Genomic DNA, 17,436 nt, shown 5'->3' with positions numbered 1-17,436 from the left:
TTTGATAAGGAAAGTGGCATTGAGCATTTCAGTGCTGCAATGCTTGGTTACTTTTTGGATCCTTTTTTGTCAAAACTTGAGTGCCATATTTAGACTTATTTTGCCARTTCACAGGTGGGTCAGGTGCAAAGCATATTGCTTTGTACCATGGGCATTATTGCACTATACTATATAAATGACAAAAAAAAGAGCCTTCCTTTCTGCAGCATAGCGTGTTTTTGCACGTGAGGACTGTGCACGGGTAGCGACGTCAGACACAGAGGTCAAAACCAAACAGAAATGGACTGCCCAGACGGCATCAGCTCCGGGTGCTGGGACCCAAGGTGCCAAACGGGCGCGGAAGGACGTYCCAGAAGCAGCGGAACGGGCGGATTCCGCTGCCCGTCCCCCCGGGCGCGGCTCCGCTCCTGCTCCCCACGCGAGGCCGCCGCCGCGCGCGCGCACACACACTCACCTCTGCGCGTGCGCGCTCGTCTCCCTCGCCCCGCGTTTGACGGACGTGTGGCGCGGCCAATGGCCGCGCGGGCACGTGCGCCCGGGGGCCAATGGGGCTCGGCGGGCGGGGTGCGGGCGTGCGCAGCGGCGCTGCGAGCGGCTTGTTGTGCGCGCTGCGGAGCCGTTAGCCTCGCGCTGCCCGGGCCCTGCCGAGCCGCCCGCAGGTGAGGCCCGCTCGCCGCGGAACGGCCGGGGGCCGCCGTGGAACCTCCTGAGAGAAGGGCGGCAGCGGCAGCGGCGCGCGCGGGCCGCGTCGCAAAGGGCTGAGGCCTGCGCCTAGGCCCGGGCCTGCGAGGAGGAGGGAGGGGAGCCAGGGCCCGCGGGGGAGGGGCTAGGCGCCGAGGGAGTGCGGGATGCGGCCTGCGGGGCCCGCGAGGCCCGCGAGGCGCCGATGGGGCCCGCGCGATGCCGGGGGAGCCCCGCACCGCCGTGCTCTCCCTGCTCGCCCCGCGTGGGGGATGTGGGTGTGCTGCCTGTGCCCGCCCCTCACCTTAGAGCTTCTTTCCGTTTTCACGCTCCTTGCTCTTTATATTTTATTTCGTGTGCCTTTGCAGCGAGTCCTTTGAATCTCCCACCTTCCATGAGACTGGGGCATCTTTATTGACTGGAGGTATGTGAGGGTGGGCTTCCTAATGCAAGCAGYGCCTGCTAGTACCTCTGCTAATTCAGGCCTGCAGTGTTAGATAATGCTCCGTTAGCTGCCTTTGCCCGGGAGAAATCATGGCTGAAATAGTTGCCTGTTATTGTGACTCCTGGAGGGAGATTTTCCAGAGCAGAGCACTTACTCTTTAGATAGCAATCGGAAGCAGCAAGAATGAGCGTGAAGTGGGGAGATGTGGGTTTTGAGGAATGTGTGCGGTGGTAGCCTGGAGAAAGGACCACTCGGAGGGACAGTTTGTAGCGGAGCGCGTGGGCCCTGCCATTCTGCGGTGTTGAGGAGCAGAACAGTGTTGTCTGCATGGCAGCGGCCAAGATCCGAGGCTTGCTGAGAAGGGAAATGTTCCCTTCCACGAAGGGCTTTGTGCTTGGATTCTGTGAGCCCTGTGTTTCCCCTGTGGAGAATAAATAAAAATAAAGATTGATTTAGTAATATATCTTATTAGTACTTTATATTGCTGCTGGCTGCTGATACAGTTGAGCGCTTCTCTTGTTCTTGGAATTTTTTCCTTTTTTCTTTTTTTTTCCCCCTCTTTCATTTTATGCCTAAATGTGGGTGGTATAACTCTTGCTGCCTTACTGACCTCCAGTTTTCCACATTTGAACCACGTCGTTTTTTGATTTACATGAACAGAATTTTCAGAGACCAGTGTGTCCCACTTTAAAAATAGGGTGACATCTAAATGTTCTATCAAGCCATCTGATGTGTTTTAATTAACTCTTAGACCTCTAGTAAATCCTGAGGGTGTCCCTGTCAGGTTGTAGAACAGCCTCATTCCCTCTGCCTTCAAAATCCATACAACGGGCTGCCTTACTCAGTGGCCTTAATAGATTTGCCTTTGAAACAGTATAACCATTTGTGTGATGCTGCAAATTAGCAGGTGGCTTCGTGATTGAAAGTCTTCAGCGGTTTTGATTCCTTTTACTTGCCCCTTCAGTTGTTGCCCACTTGTCCTGGCTGGGATGAGAACAGGCACATCTTAGGTTGCTGCTGTGGTTAAGTACATTATAGAGTTGTGGATTTAGGGGCTTAGTTCTCTGGCCCTGATGAGGGTGGTTCTGCCACACCAGGTAAATGTGGTTACACAGTGTTCCCATGTGTAATGCCTCCTGCAGCAGCAGATTTGTGGGAATGATAGTAAGAAGAATCTAAGTGGAAGTACCAATATTGTGTAAATGTCTTCCTTGATTTAATCACTGCTGCTGAATGTGGCTTGTTTCTAGTTGTTGACCTTTGCTTACTGTGAAACGCGACCTGTGGTCCTAATTCGAGCACTCTATCCTTTACTCGCTGTTTCTTGCATATTCTGTCACTTGCCTACTGAAAAAATATCTTCTCTTGACCTGCCGGTGGCAAGTTGCTTTTCTTTTAAATTTGTTTCTTTAAAGCTTTACATCAGCCATTTGTTCCTGAAGAGTTTGTCTTCAGCGTTTGTTGCTTGCTCGTCACAAGACCTCTGTGAAGTAACTACAGAAAGATGTTAGATATTGTTCTGAGCGCGTGTCTTGTGGATTGGCTACTTGTGAAGTTGACGGTGTTTTCTAATTTTAAAATATCTAAGCTTGCTGTACTTGCAAAGCTAAAGATGGTTGGAAATGCCAAAAAAGAAATCCCGACTATTTCTAAGTACTATAGAAAAAGCCAGGAAATTTGTTCCAGGAAATTAGGCTCATTCTAGTTTAAGCATTTGGAAGCAGTGACGTGGTCAGAGCTGAGAGGTGTTAAATTTTGCCTTCTACTTAAAACTAGTTAGGGCTTTTTTTCCCATTTGAACTGCAGTGCTGTGATCAAGGCACTTGCAAGCTTCAAACTGCTGGCCTAAATGATGCATTTGATTATACAACCTTATTATATGTAGGTGATGGCTGCAAAAATAGATTTTAAGCTTCTTTGGTTTTTGTTTCTCCTTTTTGAGGGGGAGTAGGGTAGAAAGCTATGCTGAGAAGACAGAGTTCCCTTGTATGTATGCCTTCACATGCATTTTTTTTTCTTCTCTGCTTTATTTATACTGCTAGTAGCAGTGGCAGAATGTCTGTAAACTATAAATTTCTCTCTTGCCCAAGCACTTACTTGGCTGCCTTTTAGGAGAACAGCGGTAGCAAATTTTGATTCCTCATCAAGCCTTCAGACATGAGTTTCCAGCTATTTCTGTTGTGCTGGTGCTACCAGTTTGATGCTGTCTCCTGCTTCCATTGATGCTTTTGTTTTCCTCGTCCATTGAAATGGAAGTATCGGATGCTAATCCAAGGAATGGCAGTGGGGAGGTGTCAGAATTTGTCAGGAAATCATAGTTCTTTTGCTGCCGTCTTGTCTTCCACCTGTGCACCAGATAGCCTGTGCATTGGGAAGCAATTTTTCCCCAAAGAAGCAGATATTTTCTTTGCAGCAAAGATCTTGGTCTTCAGATGTTTTGGAGGCCCCCCCAAAAAAAAATTAAAAAAAAAATTTAAAAAAAAAAAAGATAAAGTCAACAGCTTTGGCAACAGTGTGGATAATTTTGGCTCTTCCCTTGATGTAGCAGTATATTTTTCATTCCATTTCAGGTTATACGATCTCCAAGGAATACTGCTCAGTGGCTTCAAAATGTGAGTGGTAGACCAGTGTCCAAGACGGGCAGATTTGTTGTTTGCTTCTGAGTCACCCATGAATTGTGGGTGAGCATTATCAACAAATATCAGCTTTGAAAAAACAAGAGGAGATGTCTTTGTAGGGTTCTGAAGTTTTCCTTGAAGTACCTCAGCAAGGTCCGTGAGGTTTGCTGGGCCTTTATGCAAGGAGGACCTCTAATTTTTTCCTCGTGTCTGCGGAAAAGGAGATAGAAGTTTTTCTTTGGTTCTAACTGCTTCTGAACCAACAGGCCATCCTGCCTTAGGCATTCCTTATTTATCCCAGGGAAATACAGACAGTAAGTATTGCGGACGACCGAGATGAGAAGCAGCAGTTAAATGCTTTAAAGTCGATAGTGACTTGTCAAACTCCGATCAGTTTTGCTTAATGCCAGATGCAAGTCTTGACAGCTTGCCATTATAGTTTGCCGTGTGATTTCTGTGCTCTTTACGTATGTTTGGTGCTTCCCCTTTCATGCAACCTTGCACTCGCAGGATAAGAAAAATAGATTTGGAAGTCCTTTGCTTTTGGAAGAAACTAATATGTGTAGTAACTTTAAACTTGGCAGGAAAAGCCTTGGCGTCAGCAAGGATTTGTATTGACTCTTAGGCAAACTTGGTTAAGTGTAAAAGAAATTTGAGACTTCATTACGCAGAGTTAGAAAAAATGCCTCTTCATTTGCTTACTAACTCTTCTAACTGTACTGTGCACTTTTCAGGTTCATCAGCCTAATCGTTTATTGCACATACACGGCTTGAGTTTTGCCCAGAACAAAGGCAAGCAAATTGCTTCCCATTAAAATGTTTAGGAGCCCTTAAGCTGTGTGGCTTTATACCTGGGTTATGTTAAACAAAAAAGGCTCAGCTGTTTGAGTTTGTGCTCAGGCAGTTCTGACAGAGCTGGAAGGGAACCTGTATTTATTGCTGCAAGTTCACAGTGTTGCTGAGGTTGCTGAGACAAGCTGACAGGAAGCTGACAACTCCAAAAGCATGGAATTGAATCCCTTTATGCCTAATTTTGTCTAAACTATTCTTAATAATTACATTTGCAGTGTCGTCATGCTAAAAGGGGCTCTTAGGAATATAGTCTGTATGCCTAGACCGTAAGTGAGCCTAAAACAACCAGCAGCTAAAGCTTTCTCCACAGCTGACTCCGTTTTATAAATGGAGCTGGGACTCACTTGATGAAACTACTCATGTTTTTACAGTTTATTGGTTTGGTTGGGGAAATATATTTAGATTGAGTCTTTTTTTTTTAATGTTACGAGTGATTTACTTGTGGAGGTGGGATTTGGGGCCTCAAAGTCATGTCAGCTGCATTCCTGTTTGACGACAAAATAAGAGTCTCCATAATACAAAAAGGAAGAAATATTGAAGTATCTGTTAGATTACCATTAATAGGAAGCATCTGTGAGTTACAGCCTAAGAGGAGAAATTCTGACCTGGGCACAGGAAGGCCATTAATTCATTTCAGGCTTTTAGGAGCTTTTCTGTTGATTATGTGCACTTAACAGCTATTCTTAATGGAGCTTTGTTTAATGAAGCTTGTTTTGGAGCAGGAGATTTTTTAACCCTCTCAAGTGAGAGAACAAAGTGCTCCCAAAAGCTTGAGAGACAGTCTGGGACAGTACATCCTGTTAGATTCCTGGTAGTGTTGGTTTGTATGAAGAAGATGCCAGTGTGGGCTTTGTAAATCTACTAGACTTCATTTTCTCCTCTCTCAAGATTAAGATTTAGTGATCCTCCTTTTGAATATCTCTAAGCAATTTTAAAAGCACTTGAACATCCCTACCATTATGGCACACTATGAAGAAAGAGCACCTTGGGCCTGTAATGACTGAAATAAAGCTGTAAATGTTCAGAGGATACGAAACTTCAGGATTCGGTCACTGCTGATGCTTAATGGGAAGAATATCGCCATATAATGAGCTTTTTGGATTATTTTTTTCCAGGCTTTCTTTTAAATGATACTAAAATAAAAGCTGCAAGAAATACTCTGTGAGCATAGATAGAGCATAGAGCAATACTCTGAATGCGTACAAATTCTGTCTTGATTCTTCCTATTTATGTTAAAAAGTTGAGAGCTCTTTAACAGGACATGATTTTGTAAAATACTGTGCTTGTTAGCTTGAAAAAGTGAATTCATCTGGAATTTCCACAAACAATGTTTTGTTTTACAAGCGGAAATAGATACAGTTGAAATGCTTGTCCTCTGTTTTCAAAAATAAACATTCAAACTTATTTCAGGTGGAGAATTTTTGGCTTACTGAAACAAAGATCTAGAACTTATTTGGGATTTTTCTCTTTGCAGATAAAATATAAAATGTCTAATGGTTATGAAGATCACATGGCTGAAGATTGCAGGGATGATATTGGTAGAACAAATTTAATTGTGAACTACCTCCCTCAGAACATGACGCAAGATGAATTACGGAGTCTATTTAGCAGTATTGGTGAAGTTGAATCTGCAAAACTTATCCGGGACAAAGTTGCAGGTATAATCTAGTATATAACAACGTTTTTCCTTGTGCTAGACTGCTCAGCTAAACACTTGATTGTATACAATTTAATGCAAAATTATCCAATGTGTATGTGTATGTAATCCAGTTAGTGATGACAGTGCATGTAATTGTAGTAATGTTAAGACTAGAAATTTAGTACCATGAAGATAGGATGCATAAGGTTGAATTCATGACTGTTTCTGTCTGTGCTTAAGAAATATGTTAATTCCTAGATTTTAAGATCTGTATGCATGTTAAAACTAGTCTGAATTTGGTCTGACTTACTCTTCCTGCAACTTAACTTTTTTTGAAGTTTTAAGCTCTGAATATTCAAATAAAAAATCTTGTGAACAGTACAATGAATGGGAGGCACATGTCTGAGATTGAAGTACTTACAAGTTAAATTCCTGGAGTGATAAGGCCCACAACAAACAGGGCTGTTAATAGTAGCATTAGAAGTGAAGAATGAAGTCTTGAGATTTGTCAAGCAGTGTTTCCATGAAAACAAGTGCTGGCAGAGCAGTAGGTTTTATGAACTAAATGTAAGATTTATCTGTCCTGTAAAGCTGTGTTCTAGGCTAATGCAATGTTTAGCTGCCACTGGAAAAGAAAGAGTCTTGCTGCCGCGTTCAGCTCTCCTCATGCCTAGCAGGAAACTAGAACTTGTCTATAGCTGAAAATTCTCTTTAGCTCTCTGACCTACTTTTTGGTGCGATCAGGAAGCTGTCATATTAGCACATAGAGTGGCCTGGGCAGGAGGGCTGTAACTTTCTCTCTTTTAGTTGGAGGCAAGTTTTTAGATCAGTTTAATTCTCAGACCTGCAGCCTTGGAACTATGATGATTTTTTTTGGTAAATAAAAGTAGCCTGTATTTGGAGTTGCTCTTACTGACTGTGTTTGTAGAGATAAGAATTACCAAACATGATTCTTTATTTTTCATGCAGCAATGACTGATTTTTATTGCTTCGCTGTTAGAGGACATTCTCTGCTCTACATTTTCTACTATCCGGAATAGAAATTTTAACTACTTACTGAGTTGATTTCATCTCTAGGGAGAGTGATCACATAGCTTTCAGCCTACCTCTTGGATCAAAATTCTTCCTGGTGCTAAACATTTCAGTTATAGTAAAGGTATTTATGCAGGTTTTATTTTGAGTACAGCAAGACTACTGAACAATTTTATGTTCCATGACAGTCTTCATAAAATTTAGAGAAGCTATTTGAAAATATTAGCTTCTGTATCCTTTACCATGATCTTTTCAACAGTAGGAATTGCCACGCATCTCTCTTATAAAAGTTGTTGTGTGCATAACGTGGATTTGTCTCGGGTAGATAGTCCATAGCATTTTTATCCCCTGCACTGATGATCCTGGGTTGCTGCATTTCCATGCTGGCAGAGCTCCTCTTTAGGAATTTGATGCAAAACTGCAGTTTAATTGGTGTTGATGTATTTATGCATCCCCAGCTGTACAGTATCTTACCTGTCCTAAAGGAAATTCCACATAATTCGTGTCTGAGAGCTTCTTACCTTTTTCTTTCTCCTTTGAAATTAAGTGACCACTTAGAATTTTGCCTTTTCAGCACATCAGTCTCTGATATTTGTATGTGGTGCTCTGTGACACATCCATACATGATTAGCTATTAGTTTATCATTCACAGCACATTTTGTACCCACATAGAAAAAAACCATTTCCTTGAGATACTCCATTCTCCCCTGAGCGTCACTCCATCTTTGTATTATTGTTTGTCTATCTCTTTTCATTTTTTTCTCTTCTATTTGATTTCAGTACATTGCATCAGTTAGCAGCTGTTTTTCAGTTCAGAAAAGAAATTCTAAACTAAACTTTGTATCGAGGTACTCTGACGTAACAGGAGCTTGTGAGCAGATAGTTGAGTTTTTCTTGCAAGGGATAGCATGAGGAAGGTCTGATGTAGCTGCTGTTAGAAGGACAGCTAGTCTCTAATAGAGAAGAAAATAAGCACTGACTCTTCAGTGAAATCAGAGTTGTCGGTCAGTAGCAGGAGAGAAGAAATGATTTACTAACTGAAGCAGTATGTCTAAGGAAACAGCGAAGGGAAGCAAGGGCACTGGGAGAAAACCAAGTGATGCCCAGAAAGAAAATAAGAGCCCTCTTTCATGAGAAGGCTTTTTATTGTGTAAACAAAACTAGATTCTTTCTGTTGAGGGAGTATAATAGTTTGTTTTAAACTACATTTCATGATCATTTTGTTAATTATTTACCCAGATAAAAGTCTACTTGTATTTTTGTTCTTTTTTCCTCTTGAGTTGATTTGCATTTATATGTAAGCATGTTTTTTTCTAAGCTYGCATTTCCAACTTAATTGCTGTTCACTGAAAACTGCAGAATAAACAGTATTGCTTTTTTTTTTTTTTTGTCCTCTGTAGGTTTCTTGATCTCACATCATGGTAAAACAAATGATATGTCTCCAACTTGCTGCTTTTAGATAAGCATTTGATGCTATTCATAATATTTCATAAACTTAGATCCCTTGCATATTTTCTGGTGTGCTCCCAAAGGAAAGTAGGCTTTTGCTTTTCCGGAGCAGGGAAGATGGCTTAAGTTGTAAAGCAAAGAAGAYTTGCAAAGAAGGATCTGTCAGGGAAGCTACTGGAGAAATGATCTGGAATCAAGTTGTTGCGCATTTTTATAGTTATTAAATTATTCATCCCCTTAATCAGAGMGGGGGGAAAAAACTCACTAGAGAAGCAATTGTGGACTAACCGGATTTGTCTTACATGACCAACCATATCTAATCAGAACTTTGTAGACATTGGGGCAGGAAATTATTTGTGCATGCACACACAGTGTGTTATTTCTTGTTGTTGATTTCTTTTTAATTTCATTTTCTGTTTTGTTAATTGATGTTGTTGTTTATAGACCTTCAAAGGTGAAGCTGCAGCAGCTCATGTCTTAAGATCTTGTGATTATTGCATTTCTCTGTTTCTTTGCTAAATTCTACCTGGCCGTGAGTAAAAGTCTGTGCACTGCTAGTGTTTATAGATGTTTATAACACCCCAGCTCTAAGGAAGTTGTTCACTCCTCGTACAGGACACTAATGGGAGTTGGCTGCGTGAAGAGCTTTAGCAGACTGAAAAAAAAAAAAAAGAAAAAAAAAAAACAGAGAGAGATTGTATATGCAGTGAGGGTGTTAGGAAACATACGGTGACAGTGTTTGGGTTTAGATGAGCTATTGGCCTATTATGTTTTTACAACATAGCAGATAATTCCCTGGCGTCTATGTTTCTGCTCTTGCAGTTGTTCTGCAGTCAGTCTGTGCCATGGATGCTATTAATAACAATTAAAGGAATATGGGTTACGTGGAGCTTCCGTCTTTCCCTGGTTACATTTAATATAGTAGGTCTCAACCTCTTCAGTAGACCGGTGGTGTGGGGGTGTTTTTGTTTTGTTTTATCCCCCTCGATGGAGGGAGTTATCTTCAGCATCTAATACAATTATTTTCTTTAGATTATCTGATACTTCATGCTAGGAAGCCAGCATTGACTTTTTCAGTGTATTTCATTTTCTAAAATACAGGTGGCTTTACAGGAGAGAATCATTTTCTGAAACTTTTAGCCATGTCTTCTGGTGTTCTCAAGCCTAATAATGAAAGTTAATAATGATTTAATGATAGTGTCTTATTCTAGTAAACTAGTATATTCTCCTATACGAACATGCATTTTTCTTCTGAACATCCCGTGGATCTGGCTGCGAGACAAGGAGAAAGTCTGAAGAAAGGAGCAACTTTTATTGGATGGGACTTGCTTTATTGCAGGCAAACAGTCTGAAAGGATTTGGGATATTTTTAGGTCTACGAAGATGAGAGCCTCTAATTATTAGAAAGTTTAAACCTGAAATGATACTAGTATGCAGAGTTATAATTGATACTGGCATAAGGGGAGGTTGGAGATGGAAGTGGAACAAATAAATGCATATCCTTTGCCTTGGATGACTTAGAGTTTTGTATTATTATTAATCTAAAATTCTTTTTGTAACAGCCAAGAGTAAACTTGGAAGATGTACATCAATAGCTGAATATGCCTACTGAGAAGCAGAGCTTTGCCTAGAGTAATAGCACATGTTGTCTGCACTGAAGATTATTTTCCTCTGCTTGATTTCATCCTACGTTTGAGACTTATTACTCATTAGTCAGATGTCTGTTTGAGGACTGAAGGCTTTTTTTTTTTCCCTCTGGCTTCTGGAAGCAAAATAATGGAATAGCCACATAGAAATGGCTAGCCTGGGGTTCACTTGCCAACATTTTTTCCTGCTCTTCATGTCATTTGCCTGTTAAATATCATTTTATTTTGAAGGTGATATGTTTGTTTTTTTCTTTGGATTCATTTGAAAAATGTTCTTCCRTGTAGGACACAGCTTAGGCTATGGCTTTGTGAACTATGTGACTGCAAAAGATGCTGAAAGAGCAATAAACACACTGAATGGTCTCAGACTCCAGTCAAAAACCATCAAGGTAGGATATATGAATTCTTCCATCTACTGTGAAAATGGCGTTATAATTAATCTGTAATGTATTTTGCATGCCAGTTCATTCTGGTGCTAAGCTTTTTACTCTTCAATTAGGAGAGGAACAAAATATGAAAGACAAACAGTGAAATGAACTGTTAAGATGCTYGGGATTGTAGCAGTTTTGTATTCAATTTTTAGAGTGGTAGGTAAGATTATTCCAAATTGTTGACCAGCTTTGGAACTCGTGTTAATAATTTGCGTGCACTACCTTTCAATGATTTAAAGCACAGAAATTGTYAAGTATCTGAGAAGCACGTACCAGTGAGTGCTGTATGTCCTGGAGATCACATAATTAAACAATGCTTTCCTTAGTAATACAAATTAAAATAGAAAATTGCACTCTGACTTGTAAATTGTCTTTAATGGGCTTTTAAATATTTAAAATACACAAGTTGGTGCGACTTATGGTCACTAATAGCTCTGATATTGAATTCAGAGCTTCAGCTAGATGTTTTTCAGTGTATTTCTTTGTGTTTGTTGGAAACACTGATATTGCCTATCGTTGCCCCTTTGTAGCAGTACCCTTGCCTGTCCATCTGCTAAGCCCAAAGTGAATGAAATTATGTAGAGATATGTTTACTAGAAAAAGAAATGAGAATTTCCTCTATGGTTTACCCCTTCCCATCTTCTGAACTCTAATAGGAGAACTACCTGTGTTATTAACAGGGGATGACTGTGAGTCTTTTGTGACCAAATAAACTATTTTTATAGGTTTCCTATGCTCGTCCAAGTTCTGAAGTTATCAAAGATGCTAACTTATACATTAGTGGACTACCAAGGTCAATGACACAGAAAGATGTCGAAGATATGTTCTCCCGTTTTGGACGCATCATCAATTCACGTGTGCTTGTGGATCAAACTACAGGTAAGCACATAGCAACATATACATGCTATAGTAGAGTCTCAGGGTTTTTTTATAGCCTGGTAGTATCCTAAACTAATTAGACTTTTGCAGTCTAATTATGACATCTGATATTAACCACTGAAATATGAATGCAATATTTTAATTTTAAGAGCCTCATTAATCTGAAGTTTGATGTCAGGATAGCGACTAAGTGCTTGCCTCTAAGAAATCAGTTTGCAGTCTGGAAGACTAAAGTTTCCTTTACTGCCAGCAGGTCTTGGTGTGATTTATCTGAACCAAATATTAAGGCCGCAACATTAAGTTTCTATCTCRGAGCTAGTCTCTTGGTGTAGGCATCTACTTGAGTGTTTTGATTTGGTCAGATAGATTGTACTATAAACGTCGCTGCATGTAAGAGGAAATTGAGGTGCCTACACTAAATCTACATAGCAACATTGCACACAGCCTAAGACCGAACGAGGCAGATCCTATTCTTTGTTTTCTGAATGGCAAGGAGTTTATTTTGCCTGACTTGGGAATTCTGCTGCACTGGATTTATTTAATACATTATAATAAGTGTTTTATTTGCTGTCATTGTAGATGAAGTGAATGTCTTAATTTGACTTTTTTTGTTTCTTGGTTTTATTATTTATCCTCTAGCTACTGAAGAACCATTAGTAAATGCAGAGAACTTGAAATATATATCTGAAATATATTTTGAATATATCCTCTATGTATCTATGTAACCATAGATATATTAAACTTTTGGAGGTCTTTTGCTTTCAAAATTACTTTGCTTTCCACCCTGAACTTCATTTTTTATTTATTTTTTTTTATTGGTTTGGTTAAAAGGTTTGTCCAGAGGGGTCGCATTTATCCGGTTTGACAAAAGGTCAGAAGCAGAAGAGGCAATTACAAATTTCAATGGTCACAAACCCCCAGGTTCCTCCGAACCCATTACAGTGAAGTTTGCAGCCAATCCCAACCAGAACAAAAATGTGGCACTGTTATCGCAGCTGTGTCATTCGCCAGCTAGACGATTTGGAGGGCCAGTTCATCACCAGGCGCAAAGATTCAGGTAGGTTAGGAAGAATAATCCGTTTAAGGCTGTCCTGCTATTCCCATGTCCGTGTGGGAAATTGTACTGTTACAGTAATATCTTCATTGCAGCATGTGTGAATGAATACATAGTGCACTGTATGTGCTACAGTGTTATGTAAATAAATTATTGAATTAAAGACACTTAAAGCAAAAATTTATTTGTAAAATTTATATTGAAGTTAATCACCTAAAGGTATGCCACAGTCTCTATTTCTACAACTCAGTGTGTTCTGAGATGATAGGAAGGAGCAGATTCCAGATGGGTATTCATAAATGCCTGTCTCAACAGATCCCCATTCTGTAGTTCATATGTCTGAAAGCAGGTACTATTTGGCAACTTTAATTAAAATTCTGACCTATTGGTTCCAGCAGAGGGGTGTCCTAGTTAGGAAAGCCATGTCTGATTAAGAGTTTTTACAGGATTTCTGTCTTCATCTTCAGCTGTGCTTCATCTTCAGCTTGTGTTTTCTAGAGTCCTCTAAGTTCAGTAAGTTTGTAATTACTACACTTTTTTTTTTAGCTCCAGAGCTGTGAAATATATTGGGCATTTTGCCTTTGAGAATTGCTTTAGTTGCTTAAGGATCTTGAAGCTAGTTACACTGCGCCAGTCAGAGGCCCAGTTCATTTACCACAATATTGCCACAATATTGCTGTGATTAAGCCATACTGCTTTACTTTAGCATTTTAAAGACAGATAGGTGTAACATGTCTTTATCTGTCTTATAGTAAGCATAAGGAAAAACCAAAGTCTTCAGAGGTGATGGGATACTGGAAGAGGTTGTCAAGAGCAGTTATGAAGTCTCCATAATGTAACCTAGACAGGCACRTTTCTAAGCAATCTGATCTAGCTGAATGTATTGTGAGCAGGGGATTGGGTTAGGTGCTCTCCTCTGGTCCCTGCCGACCTCAGCTACTYGGCGTCTGATGCTTTTCCAGCTATATTTAATGCAGGCAGCTCCTCTAACAAGATCTTGTTTCCTTGAAGCACTCACCCAAATCTCTGTGCCCAATCTAAGGAGTGCTAAGAAATGATCAGATAGGAGAACTACAAAAATTTTATACCTTAATCACTTTATTTTCAACTAGAGGCTTTTTCAGTGTGTCCCAGTCCTAGTAAAGTTGAGACTCATGTCTCTCACTTTCATTCCTAAGATAACTGGAATGACAGTGTTCATTTGCCAACGCTTTCTGACCTCTTCTGGTTAAGAAGTGTAGAGTTGGTCATTTTGGGCGTGTTTTTTTTTTTATTTATTTGTTTGTTTGTCTCTTGCTAGTGAACAAGGAGCTGCAGATTTTGGGGGTGCTGGAGACTGATTGAGGTAATAGCAACAGCGTTCTGGGTTAAACAATGCTTTTGTGAATGCATTATAGAGATAGGATTAAGCTGTAGCATTTGACTTGAAGACAAAATTAGGCCATCCTTCTTGGTGTCTGGTCAGATTTGCAATGATTTTAACCCTTTTAAGGCTTTCTTCACACCCTTGTGCGTGTATACACATATATATACATGTTAGCAGTTACATTGTGGTAAAGCTGAAGAACCTTGTATTGGACCAGACCTTGTATTTAGAAGCTTGTATTGGACCATTGTATTTGTTCTGCATAGTGGAACAAAACATGATGAAAGGATAAGCTGCTTCCAGAGAGCTCACAGTCAACAGAAATTACAGTTGTGCTTGCTGCTATGCAGAGGTTGAACTACTTAAACTGGCATTTTGATTACTCTCCATCTAGCTCCATCATCTCCTTATAAATCCAGGATTAAGCCTTGAGTATTTCTAATTTGTAATTATTAATTTCCCACAACTATGACTCAAACCCTTTTGTTTAGTATTCTATTAAACCTCTCCTGTTTCTGTGTTATTTATGGGCTATACTTCACATTAAGACCTAATTGAGTCCTGTCCCACTGAAATGCAGAGCCAACCTGCTGATTCTCGGACGTGATCTGAAAACTTCCCTGACCACTGAGGGTCAGGCAGTATTTACATATAAAAAGATAGTGGACCTGACTAGTGTAAATTTAATTGAACTTTTCTTTGTGGAGTCATTTATGTTTAACATTTAAATGTAGCATTAGTACATTGCACTAGCATTAGCATTGCATAAGCTAATGTTATTGCTCCCACTTGTGATGATGTATATAGATCCCAGATTACAGTGAAGATTTCTGGAGAAAGAGAAAAAAAATAAGAAAAAAATTTCAGGTCTTCCAGAGATCTAAAAAAATATTTTAGGAATGTTGCTTCTGAAATGATGTGCTCTGCTGTGTTAAAATAATGCTCCCATTAAGCTGTTAAATGAAGCGATAATAGCCTGTCCATAATGGGTAGAGCAAAGGGCATTCGTATAAATGAAAAAATTTAAATAGTTGATTGCACTGTATTGTCAGTATCACAAGATGTCTGAGCTTTCAGACTTCTAAGCACCACCCACAAATAAAACCTATAGTTGCTTAGCGAGGATCGAAAAGGCAGGGGTGAGGGAGATGGTGAATATGAGCACATCGAAAAAGGGAGCAGCAGCCATAAGTGTGATTAGGCGGAGATTATCCCGATCACAGTATTCATGGCATGTTTTCTTTCTTTTATYCTCTCTGAGGTAGGATCCTGTGTATATGTGGGTTTCAGTGCTGTTGGCCCAAGTCAAAAACAAGTGTTAAACATCCTATATAAGCCCAGCTTTATGAAGGCTGTCTTATATTTGCCTATTCAAATAAATAACAATCTCTTGCTGGCAGGCAGTGAGGTGTCCTGTGCAGGCTGCTACTCCAAGCTAACTGAGAGACCTTATGTCCCTTCACTTTGGAAAGCTGTCAGCACAGGATAAGCGTAGAGGATACGGATCAGATGAGCAGCGTCGCCATAGGAGGTTGCTGTACTTGTCCCGTGGGTGTTCTTGCTCATGCCATGTACATATGCTAGAACAGTTATGTAAGGCAAGTATGGGGAACTTGGTATATATGTATCTTCTAGTTGTTGAGCTTATTTTTCTGTAGCAGTGCATGTTCGCTTCTGTGTATTTTACCTTTTTTTTTTCAAAATATTTTTTCTAGCCTCTTTTTTGGAGGGTCTTTACCCTGTGCCCTTTTTTTTTTTTTTTTTTGTCAGCCTGTCCTTTCCTGTTGGTTAATGCAGAGTATTAGTTCCACTTGCTTCTGTGTGGTCAGTGTCATCATGTAATTCTAAGCATTTTTAATCTGAGGAGCTCTGGCATAGATAAGAGACAGAACAGGTGGCCTTTTTTTTTTTTTACTTTTTTTTAGAGAGGACAAGCTTTTTGAAAATTTGTGTTTTCAGAGAACAGAGGAATTTACTCCTTTAAATCATTTGGCTTTTAATAGGCTTTCTAAATATGTTGCCCTTCTGCTTTCAACCTCTCCAAGTGTAGAAGTCAGCCCTTGGTATCTGGGCTGGTGGGTAGAGCCTGGAGCTTAATGGCAAGCAGATTCAGCACCACACTGACTGCTGGAACCAACCTCCTGCAATTCTGAGCTTAGTGACTCTCTGCTACCCATATGTGTGAGCAGGAGCCAAGACTGGTGATCTGTTGAGATGAAAATCTTCAAAGACTGAGTTGCAACAAATGGGCCTTATTAGATGATTACTCAAAAAGAAAGAAATCAAAAAGCTGGTGTCTGTCAGAAAAAAACAAGCATATGAAACATGCAAGTCCAAGAGCATCCAATCTAAAAGCAAAATAAATAATAAGACATCACATAATCATCAGATCACATGGGTCAGTGAGTTTCATTGACATTCTAATACTCTTAACCGCTTTTTCAGTTTTACTATAGTACAAGGCTTCCCAAACCTGGATTGCTTGGGGCTGGCCGTCAGTGGCAGCAGCAGTGAGTCCTTGCAGCATGAGCTCAGGCGCCTGCACTGCGTTGTGCAAGCACTGGGGTCACTGGCCAGGCTCTGGCTGACTCCGGTGCCATGGAGGGGACAGTATCTGCACCACCAGCTGCCCCTACCCCAGGTCCAGGAGAGTTTATCAACTCAGATATCCAGGGAATTGACCTCTCTTGGAGCACCGGAGAGCCTGGGATGGGGGACATGAGGACTGCGTGCTTCTCTGGTGCAAGTGCATTTACCTAACTGCCCACTGAGCCGACTTCCCTGTGCGTGTGTCCTGCCGCAGCGGTGCTCCCTTCCCTCCCATTCACTCTGTCTTCAACCTTCCACCTCTGTACAGCCAACAGCAGCTCCCAGGTTCAGGCAGGGCAGGAAAAAGRCACAGTGCGAAGTGTTTGGTGCTTAATGCAGTATTCGCCACCTAGACATCCGTTCCCTGTTTTCTCCAGGTCAGCAGAGAATCAGGAACTGCCATCGCCATGTTCTTGGCAGAGAGCAGGACGTGTACCGCTTATAAGTGGTTTGCATATCACCAGTGGTACACCACAGTTTGGGAACCCCTGGTATAGTATAATTATATTTCTGCAATCACATGACCTCCCATTTTTAAATAATACGTAAGCACAAAGGATCAAATTGAGCTTATTTTAGCCTTCCCATTCCCTGATCTTTAAGTGCTTAGCTTGTGCAACATAATACTGCATTTAAATATTCTAAAGCTTTGAATTTCCAGAGCAGAGCCCAGAAATAGAAGAGTAGAAAGGAACTAGAAATGTGGGTTATGGGAGGGTGGGGGCCAGGGGGTAACAAATAATACAAAACCAGAC

The 17,436-nt window shown here is 40.7% G+C and overlaps 1 protein-coding gene across 5 annotated transcripts in view; it reads left to right on the top strand.

The window, feature by feature from the left end:
- The first annotated feature begins 562 nt into the window (after nucleotides 1-562).
- ELAVL1 (ELAV like RNA binding protein 1) overlaps nucleotides 563-17,436 on the top strand; it is a 19,336-nt gene continuing 2,462 nt past the window's right edge. The window contains exons 1-5 of one of the 5 annotated variants that reach the window (XM_026035237.1): nucleotides 563-659; nucleotides 6,071-6,254; nucleotides 10,648-10,751; nucleotides 11,519-11,672; nucleotides 12,504-12,729. In XM_026035237.1, coding sequence (XP_025891022.1) covers nucleotides 6,083-6,254; nucleotides 10,648-10,751; nucleotides 11,519-11,672; nucleotides 12,504-12,729 — 656 coding nt within the window. In that variant the 5' untranslated portion in view covers nucleotides 563-659; nucleotides 6,071-6,082. Of the gene's footprint in view, nucleotides 660-1,047; nucleotides 1,106-3,715; nucleotides 3,739-4,035; nucleotides 4,059-6,070; nucleotides 6,255-10,647; nucleotides 10,752-11,518; nucleotides 11,673-12,503; nucleotides 12,730-17,436 lie in introns of those variants that run through there. The other 4 variants (XM_026035241.1, XM_026035238.1, XM_026035240.1 and 1 more) reach the window with 4 other exon arrangements.

Source organism: Nothoprocta perdicaria, unplaced genomic scaffold, assembly GCF_003342845.1.
Source record: "Nothoprocta perdicaria isolate Ctin4 unplaced genomic scaffold, notPer1 scaffold_157, whole genome shotgun sequence".
NCBI classification, from domain to species: domain Eukaryota; kingdom Metazoa; phylum Chordata; class Aves; order Tinamiformes; family Tinamidae; genus Nothoprocta; species Nothoprocta perdicaria.
Note: the sequence above shows the minus strand (reverse complement) of the source record. Positions and strands in the feature narration are given on the sequence as shown.